Genomic DNA, 10701 nt, shown 5'->3' with positions numbered 1-10701 from the left:
TTCGGTAGGGTTTGCATATGAGTCTGATTATGAGTCAAAATTTGATTTGATATGGGAAGTTGCTTTGTAGGAAGATGTATTTGTTGATGATGGAGAAATTTGTAAAATTTTTGATATGGTTGAAGATTTTAGTTGCATCTTTTATTTAAGTGATTGATGAAGAAGTATATGTTGGTGAAAGTTTTGATTTGAATGGAAATGTGTATGAAAATATCAGTGGAGTGGATAAATCTATTGAAAATTTTTGTAGTAAAAATTATTTTTAAAAAGAAAATATGATGCCAAGATTTTTGTAACTTGTGTGGATAATTATCAGGACTACAGTGGCCCTAATAGTGAATGGGTGAACATTGAGGAATTTTTATCAAGTAGAATTAGATGCTGAATTGTGTGCAAAATACAAGCATGTCCCGCTCCTGCTAGCGAAGATAAAAATAAATATTAAATTGGTGTTGCAAGTAAGTTGTACTACTATAGAGGCTGTAATGGCAATTGAAACTCATGATAGCATTAGAGATGATAACATTCGAAAACTTGTTTTAAGGGAGGTAATGTTGAAAAAAATTTAAACAAAGGTCATTTTAGTTGATTTAGAATTAGATTTAATATTTGGTAACTAGATTATAATTGATTGATGTCAAAGTTAGTTTAGGAAATATAATTGAGTTGTATATAATTAGATATTAGTATTGGAGTAGGTTTCACGATTATATTTTTCTATATAAGGACTTCACTACAAGAAAATTGTTCATCAGTGACAACACAAAGTCATCACAGAACATACAAATATCGTCACAAATACCTTTTATTGACGACTTTTTAATCGTCACAAAGTCGTCACTAAATCCCCGTCGGTAAAAGTAAACAGTGACGACCTAAAATGTCGTCACTAAATAGTTCTCATTAGTGACGACTTTAAGTAGAGCATTTTTGACAAAAGATCAAGTCGTCAATAAAACACTTCCAGATTGTCGTCACTAATGACAACTATTTAGTGACGACCTAAAATGTCGTCACTAAATAGTTGTCATTAGTGACAACAATCCGGAAGTATTTTATTGACGAATTGACCTTTTGTCAAAAATGCTCTACTTAAGATCGTCACTAAAAAGCACCGAAAGCCATTGTATATAACTATTTTACTGACAACAATTGTCGTCACAAATTTAGCTTAGATTTAGTGACAGTCTCTGTTATGACAAGGAGTTTTTATTTTCTATTTTATGACAACTTTTTTTTGTCATTAGATAATTTCTCAATAGCTTAATAGTCATAATTTGGCCTGTAATCATTGCTAAATCATTGATTTTAAACAAACCATACAAATAAACATGAACGATTGATAACCAAAAGTATTTGCATTAGATTACATGGTAATAATATAGCATTCTCAAATGCCAAATTCAAGTGTACATTACCCAACTAATGCCTACAAAAATAACATTTGTCCAAAATATCACTTGTACATAAGGTACATTTACAAAAGCAATCACAGTTTAAGAAATTGAAGAACATTTAAATGAACCACTCCATGAGCAAAAGGCAATTTTGTCTTCAACATTCTTCAACCATAACCATAGATATCTTCCAAAAGCTAGTATGAATAGCATTTATCTGTCATAAAAGAGTAAAAGAAGTAGGTAAGGGGAGGAGTACAATAATAAAGAACAAGTAATGAGACTTAGATTATTAAGACAAAAATTACAATTCATTAAGAACCTCATATAATTTGGGCCCACATATTACAACACCAGCAAGAAGTTAGAAATCACAGTCCAATCTATACAAATACTAGGGTCTGCTTCCCACGCAAGGCGTGGGAGCTTGAGACCTGTTAGTAAGGTTCCCTCCCATGCAAAAGCAGTATATATTAGTTGATAAGAGCAGTTAAGTATTGATTGAAAATATCCTTGGTTAACACGCAAAAGCAATATACATTATTAGTTTATAAGAGCAGCTATGTACTGATACAAAAAATGGAGTAACGGCAGTTGATTCTGTAGTGAATATTTTCTCCTGAATGATAGCCTTTGGCTAACATTTTCTATTGAATAATAACTACAGTAGCGCGATGCGAAGGCACGTTAAAAGGCATAAATCAATATATCATGATGCATGCTTTATAGAGGGTTATAGAAACCTAAAAAGCAAAGGATAGCAATAAAGAATAATTAGGTTCTGTCTTCTTTAAAAATTGTTAAATCAATATAACTAAGGCTTTTGCTAAATTTTTACCACATCTTGACATCATCTCTCTTCTAATATACCACAGTACAGATTATCCAAATGTGAATGTTGAAGATCTTGCAATTCTTCGAAACTAATATTTGTTGCACTTAGTAAAATGCTACCAAAATCCTGCAACACAGCTCTTGAAAGAGGGGAAAGAGGAGAAACAAAGTCCGCCTGATATTTGAAGTTAACCAGAAGTTGTAGCGTCAAAGCCCAAAGTGCCCTCAGAAATGTTTATGTGATACCCATTGAAGCAAACCATTATAACAGCAGGGTAATTAAAGCAAAGTCCATGTCCCATGGAATGAATTAAAAAGAACTAAAAGAAAGACACTTACCATGTCATCCTTCGCAAGGAATGCAGTTCCGATGAAGTATACGCAACAAATCAAAGCAGCAGTGACAAAGAGGCTGCATAAATATGATCTAGCTTTTGGATCTGGCATGAGTGAAACCTGAAAAGGCAACAAATTAACTATCAGTACCCTAGAGACAGAAAGGTATCATTTCCATTTAGAGTTAATAAGAAGGTATCGAATTGTAACATCATATACAATTTCTTCAGCTATAACAAAAGTTATCATTGTCAACCCTCCCAAGTAAACTTCAGAGAGTCCAAAAAACCACTCTGGCTCCAAAATTGTTAAGGCCAATAAAAAGTTTCTGAAATCCTCAAAGACAAAGGGGACCATCAAACAAGCATTCAGAAAATGACAATTTTACAATATACTTACAGATGTAGCAATACGTCCCACATTACCAAAGGCAGCATGGCCAATATCCGGGTAAGTCTCGAGCCCAGGTTGACTGTCCAAACAGGAATGCAGGAGAATCCCAGTGTAGTAAGAAACAACAGCAAAGATAAACAGAATTGAGAGCCCAACCCATCCACCTTCTTTGACAGCACAAGTAGTTGAAAGAATTCCAACACCACAAAGAACATTTATGCCTGTGAAAAGTAAATGTACATAATTTTTATGTGTCTTCATTCACCATGAGCACATTAGCAGCTAAATGCAAAGGCAAAATCAGAATTGTCAAGGCCTTCAAACGGTTCTAGATGTTTCATGATAGTTTCTGATTTGATATTTTATTTCATTTTGCAAGGAACTGCAAGGACGAACTTCCTTACATCAGTGAAAAGGGAAAAGGATCAAATGTATAGGTAGAATATATATCTACAGATAGAAGAAAAGGATTTAGAATATTATGCAAGCCATCAAAGTTCTCAGTGAGTGAATAGATTATAGCAAATTTAGGCTTTTCTTTTTAATTTACAGTAAAGCGAGCAAGTTCATATTCCTACATCTAGAAGTTGAATAAGGACAGATTACTGAAGTACGAATCATCAACATTCACGTCAACATACAAGTTAATTATGCAGTTCCTCTGATAAATGCTTCTTTAATATTCCTGCATTTCTATGTAGATTGATGGATGTTCAATCAAATAAACCTACCATTCACCACAGCTTGTCCATATGAACTCTGGCTAGGAAGAGAAACCTCATGTGAGACCTTGGATGATTTCTTGTCAGCAGTTGCTTTTCTTAAGGAAGGCCTCCCTTGAATGGAGGGCAGCAGAGAATGTGAACTACGCCTTTCTGGTGGCCGACGTGCATCTGCTACTGGTGGTAATAGAGGTTTTGCGAAGAAGGGAGTACTTCAGGAGTGTATCTTCTTGTTAATGAATAAGAGATACATGAGCTGCCTAAACATGATAACGTAGGCGTCCCCAGGAAGTTAAGACTTGGAGATGGTACACTACTGTATAAATCGATGGACTGCCTGATACAAGGATATGAGATACCAAGCATTATCAACCAGAGTTTGAACACAGTCCAAGTGAGATGACTAATGTAACCATTTCTCAAATATATAATCCAGTTATGCAAGTTTAAAACAAATTAACAAAGAACCATTGGAATTGATTCTAAATCTTAAAAGCTAAGAGCGAAATTATTTGCAGCTGGTAGAATTGCACATGAGGGAGTGATGGTTGTACTTTTGATCAAACCAGTATTTTTTATCCTCTCCAAAAACAACTGAAAACCGATGCAAATAAGAAACGCTGGTACATGATTGGAGGAGGAGAGTGGATCTCTGGCACTTATTTCAATCAAAATATCTAGCAGACTGTCTAAAAGTTGGTATAGTTCTGGCCAGATGTTATGACACACAAGTTATGGAAATTGGTTCAGTCTTCCAGAATCAGCCGTTCGATGAAAGGTAATATCCAAAATATGGTTTCTACCATTGATAAATGTAGCAAGGACAAATACAACTCCTTCACTTCCAAAGATGGTTCACAGGGATTAACCACCAATCCCTCATGACGAAGGAAAATCTTTTCAATAGAGGCAGTACTCAGCAATATAAGTGCATCCTACCAAGTTCCGCTAAGCTGAAGAAGGATCCAGGGAAGACATAAAATGCTCTGGCCTTTTGATAACATTACATAGCCTACCTTAAGCCCATAGCTATCCTTTACTGATGTTACTGGATCCATTCAAACTCATAAACTATTGATATTCATGGCCGAAACAGAATGAAAAAACTTGAAGAAGCTTCAAAATATGAATGATGAAAGCATTTCAATCCCATTTCTAAATATCTCTCCTAGCCAAAAATGAATAGGTAAAGCTAAATATCTGGTACCATATAAATATAACAGCATTCAAGAAACCAAGTGCTTCACTGCTAAATACAGAATCTGCACAACAAGAACAGAACAAACATAGAGAACACCATAGCTAGATGTAGAAAGAAACAAATATAGATATGTGCGATAAGATGATACTACCTGTAACTTTGAGGCCAAGAGGTGGTGATAGATTTGCTCTCCGGCCTTTCGTCCTCATTATCATTAGAATAACTGCTAGAATCAGAATTATTTCCATCTTCACTATTTTCTTTCTCCAGTGCCTAAAATCATTGCCAGCTGCAAAAAAGCTAAGCTCTTGAGAAGCCTAAAATCAGAACAAAATCCGCTTAGCATCAGAGGCAGCAACTAAAGTACAGAACAAAAGAGAGGGTTGCCCCTCTAGAATTCAACACTTCTATCTGTAACATTATTCAGCAATATAGCAGGTTGTTTACAGAATTTGGAATATTAAACATCTTTTATTGCTAATAACAACAAAGAAAACAAGATTGAGGCAACATTGGGAACATCTTATGTTTCACTTCTCATGGCTATATACTCTCATTCACGGAAAGAAAACAAGATTGACCAAGAAAACCGAAAAGTAGCATGTCGAATTCTCTCCAGCGGTGGATTTGCATATTTACCTTATATATGAAGCTTCATATTAACATACGAATGATGTTGAAAACTCAAAAACAGTGAATAGTATGTTATGCTCTTTCTTGATAAATAGCTAGAGAAAAAAAACTATTTTCCCAATTGTTTTGTCAAATAAAATCAAATTTCTCGACACAAGGGGACATTGATTCCATATTTGGAAAAATATATGCTTTGGACTGGCCAGAGTCTCTCTCAAATTAAAAAAACATAAAATCTCCTCTTTTGGTTCAAGATTTCCGTTCGGGCATTTTATCAAACACTAAATGGGCGTGAAAAACTTCAGCATATTGTGCTCAATTGAGGTTATGACTAGCCCAAAATTTGTTATAAACACGAGATAAATCAGTCCAATCGACACCTAGAGCCTGTATATTCTAAAACCATAAACAATCAACAAGAAAATTGTACTAACAGAGACACGGAAAACATGCTTTGGGAGCTCAGACGTTTGTGCTTGAATGGGAACTGAAGTTCAAAGAGGGAAGACGACTTACAAGGCTTTCTTGGTGAAATTCGCAGGCGGCAATGGATATCCGATGGGTGGTGACGGCTCGGTGAGTTGGAAATCTCCGCTGCTGTTGCTGCTCAAGCCATCCACGGAAGAGGAGCAGGTGGAGAAGAATTTGATGAGAGTCTCGACGTCGTAGCTGTTCTTGCCCTTTTCACCGAGAACAGAAAGGTTGCTGAGGATGAGTTTTTTTTTGGGCTTGGCGCGGATAGAGACGGCGGTAAAGGGGAAGGGCTGTGGTGGAGGCGTTGGCAGAAAAGGCTTGTATTAGAAGTGGGGAGGAGCAGAATGGGAAATGAGGGGTTTTTGTGGAGGATTCGTTTGGGGAAATTGGGGGGAATTTGAGGACGGAGGGTGGAAAGAGAGTGGTGGCAGCCGGCAGCCGGTTGAGGTGGTGGGAAATTTGGCAGTGGTGATTGGAAAAATTTTTATCGGATGATTGAAGCTGAAACCCCCATTTCCCTTTTGTGTGTTTTTTTCGTTGCTTGTTTCCTCCATTTTTTGCTCAGCCCGCCGCCTGGTTCCTCTTTTCCCTCTGCTTTTCCTTTTTATCCCTCGCGCTCTTCTTCTTTTTTCTTTCTTTCCCAGTTCGCCGAAGCTTTCATGCCCAAAACCTAGCCGCCCCTCTCTGTTTTTCTCCCTCTGCTCCCTTTGCTTAGCTTTCTTTCCCCTTTTTTTTTTTTGTGTCCGAAGCCTCTCCTTGCTCTCTTTCTCCTATGGCCCTAAAAACTCCATCTTTTCCTTTTTTCCTTTTTTCATTTTTTTCCCCCAAAAATTCCTTAAACTTACCAAGTGTCCCTAACATAAAAGAGACACTTGTCCAAATGCATGCCTCCCCACTTGTCACTTTCACTCTTTTTTTTTTCTTTTCTCTTTTTCTCCTTTTTTTCTTTGTTTTCTGAAATTTAGTATGAAGACAAAAAATAAAATAAACCAGAACAAAAATAAAAAAAATAAAATAAAAAATAAAAAAACCCTAGAATTGAAACAAATAAACCTATTAAATTAATTAAACAAATAAAGTTAAAAAATCAAAAATTTGGTGTCTACAATGTAATTGAAAATAATAAAACTCAAATTATATGAAATATTATATGGGGTTTGTTTGGATAGTGTGTTATTTGAAATATTATTTGGAATAATTACTGTAGCATTTTTTGTGATGTGATGTATGTGAGATAAAAAGGTGGTTGGAAATATAAAAAGGTGGGTTGGAAAATGTGTTTATGATGCAAGCGAAATATTATTTGGGATAATCATTTTCCCAACATTTGAGACCAATCATCATGCTTTTTTTTATTTTTAATTTGGTTTGAAGCATAGATTTTATTGCTATAGTATTATTCTTTATTTTTTAGTACAAAAACACAAATTTTCATCAATATAGGTGGCAAAATTTGTTAATTACATATAAGTGAAAATATACTTTTATAATTTGCAAATATTTTAGCCCTGCAATTTTTTATAATTGCAGCACTAAAATACATCATTAATTGAAAATAACGAAAGTCAAATTCTATGGTTATAACAGACTTTCATTAAAAATAATCAAATGCTATTAATAAGACATTATTGTTAAGTCAAAATCAAAGAAAATTTAGTGATGACATAATGTTATCACTAATTTATTCAAGATTATAATGACAAGGAAAGTCGTCACTAATTAAATTGCTAGTTTTTAATATTGTCAATTGCTAGTTTTTAATACTTTTGTGAAAATATTGATAATGGTTGAGAAAATTTTGTTACATTACTGCAAGTGATAAATGTACTTTTGTTCTTTTTCAAACATTTATTTTAATGTTTAATTTTGTTTAAAACTATTGTACTAGTATAGATTTGCAAGACAAAACTTAAGTTCTCAATAGTTAAAAAATTCATTATAGAGAAAACACAAAGTAGTAGTTGCAAAAAGTGTATAAATTACAGATATTTTAATGTGTATAAATTACAGTTTATTTTAATGTTTAATTTTGTTTGAAACTATTTTACTAGTATAGATTTGCAAGACATAGATTTATGGGTAATTTCTTTTTTTTTTTGCTTTCACATATTTAATTTATGTTAAATACAAAACCTACCAGTTTCCCTTTCATAAAAATATTAGTGCAACACTTTTTGAATTTTACTTACAAACATTTATGTATTTAACATAAATTAAATGATTTAGAGTGAAATGCCCATAAAGAGCAGAATATTTGTTCATGTAATGGAAGAAACCCACAAAGAGTTGGTACTTTATGGGCCATTTCTTTTTTTAAAAAAATTTAATTTATGTTGAAAAGATAACCTGTCAGTTTTCGTTTTGTAAGAAATCAGTGTAACACTTTTTGAATTTTACTTACAAACATTTATAAATTTATCATAAATTATATGTTTGAGAGTAAAATGCCGAATAGATAATGCTCATTTGCCCATAAACTACACTCCCTGAAGGCTATTTTGTTAATTACTTTGTAGTACTTTGTTATTCCTTTGCTAATACTACTTGGCATGTAGTACAAAGGATAAATCTGGCATAAATTTCTTATTCCATTGATAAAAAGACCTGCCTGCCTTATAACTATTATAATGAAAGATATATCTTTAGAGTTTATAACAAATTATTACTTAAGTTTGAGAAAATTATAAAATATTTATGCATAGTTTATCAAGATACCATTCGCAATTTCCTAATAAAAAAATAGGGGCTAAATTGTAAAAGTTAGGGTGCCATAATAGAAATAATAAAATTGGTGTATTACATATGGGGGTTAAATTGCAAAAGTTAGAGTGCCATAGTAGAATTAATGAAATTGGTGAATTACATATGGGGCTAAATTACAAAAGTTAGGGAGTAATAATAGAATTAAAGAAATCGGTGTACTACATATGGGGCTAAATTGTAAAAGTTAAGGTATTATAATGGAATTAATGGAATTTTTTACAACATTTAGGGCTAAATCGCAAAAGTTAGGGTGGCACAGTAGAATTAATGAAAGTGACTTAGAAATAAGTACTTTAAACAGTGACGATTAATTCTTGTCACTAAATCCGAATTGGTAGAGTGACAGTGACGATATTAGAAGTTGTCACTATATAGATCATTTTAGTGACAACGTTTTTCAAGGTCGTCACTGAAGACTTAGTTGCTTTAAGCAATTATGACAACTTTCCTTGTCGTCACTAAACACCCACGTTTTGTGACAACTTTTGTCGTCACTAGAAAATGTTGTCACTAATGACCATATTTCTTGCAGTGTAGTTTGTGACGAAAATAACGGGTCGTCACTAAACATTTAGTTACTTTGATGCAATTGTGACAACTTTAGGTATCGCGACTAAAGAAGCTCCTTTTGTGACGACTTATTGTCATCACTACAAAATGTTGTCACTAATAACTTTTTTTTTAAGTGATCAGTGACGACAACAAAAAATGGTCTGTAAATAGGCCAAGCAATAGTGATGATGTTCTTAATGTCGTCACTATTGTGTGTTCTAAACACTCCCGCGCTCTTGCTAAATCTTGGCGGGAATTTACTAGTGACGACTTTTCTAAGTCGTCACAAATGAGTTGGCTCCCATTAGAGGTTTGTGACGAGTTAGAAAGTTGTCAATAAAGGATCTCCTTTTGTGACAACTTTTTTTCGTCACAGAGAAAAGTTGTCACTGATGACCAATTTTCTTGTAGTTGAGCAAAAATAGTAAAATGATTGAAAAATGTTTACTTTCCTCCCGTACCTTCCTTCTAGTTTCAATGTGTGATTCATCAGATCAGCCGAAGTCTCACAGCTTTGAGAGTTTATCAAATATATTTTGAGTTTGGTGGAGCTCTGGGGCATGTTGTATGGACTTCAGTTAGCATGGACAGAAGGGTACAGGAGTGTGGTATTGGAGTCGGATTCTTTGATTGGTATTCTTCAGTTAATCAAAGAAGGTTCAGAAGATGGTCCATATGGCAACATTATCTACAGGATTAGACAATGGATGAGGAAGGAGTGGCAGTGCAAGCTCAACCGCACTTGGAGAGAAGGGAATGGATGCGCAGATAGCTTGGCAAAGTGGAGTCACCAGCAAGAACTTGGACTAACAGTACTAGATAGGGCACCTGATGTTGTTAAGAGGTGCTTGAATGAGGATGTAAGGGGAGTTGCATCTCTCGCTATATTACTCTGTAAATGGCCTGTTGGCCTCCATTGCACCAAAAAATATATCTATAAATATATATATATATAGACACATATATATAATTTTTTTTTGAGTGCTTTCTTATTTCTTAGTTTGACAAATTTTGATATGATATTATTACTTTCACTGCATGATTTTTTTATGCTAATAGGCCCAATATCTTAACAATTTGGGTGGAATTCTTCACGAAATCAACGAAGCTGGATATTTATTTGTTTTAACACGGAAAACATATACATAAACTCTTTTAAGTTTCTGCAAAGAAATCTAGATTGGCCCCTCTTGACTTCTTCCAGGCCTCCGGCCCTGCACGTAATTTATAATATTAGAACAACTAAAAGTGACAGAATTTGACTTCTTCCAAGTCATCACCAATTCCCTTAATGCTGCTCCATGTGGCTGTCTACAAGAATTTGCCGAAAATCCGGCACAAAAACCATAGGGATCAGACAATGCCAGCTTCATATGCTGTGTGTATAAACCCATGA

At 34.2% G+C, this 10701-nt stretch overlaps 1 protein-coding gene across 1 annotated transcript; it reads right to left on the bottom strand.

Annotated features, from left to right (window-relative positions):
* Positions 1–1339: 1339 nt before the first annotated feature.
* LOC140016129 (uncharacterized) lies at positions 1340–10699 on the bottom strand. The gene is made up of 8 exons (XM_072069380.1): positions 10586–10699; positions 5035–5200; positions 4890–4944; positions 3692–3894; positions 2967–3181; positions 2571–2687; positions 2236–2406; positions 1340–1614 (listed from the first exon to the last, which is right to left on the bottom strand). The coding sequence occupies exons 1-7, from the start codon at positions 10697–10699 to the stop codon at positions 2248–2250; spliced, it is 1029 nt and encodes a 342-aa protein (XP_071925481.1). The 3' UTR covers positions 1340–1614; positions 2236–2247.
* Positions 10700–10701: the final 2 nt, after the last annotated feature.

This window comes from Coffea arabica, chromosome 1e (genome assembly GCF_036785885.1).
Source record: "Coffea arabica cultivar ET-39 chromosome 1e, Coffea Arabica ET-39 HiFi, whole genome shotgun sequence".
Classification (NCBI taxonomy): domain Eukaryota; kingdom Viridiplantae; phylum Streptophyta; class Magnoliopsida; order Gentianales; family Rubiaceae; genus Coffea; species Coffea arabica.
Note: the sequence above shows the minus strand (reverse complement) of the source record. Positions and strands in the feature narration are given on the sequence as shown.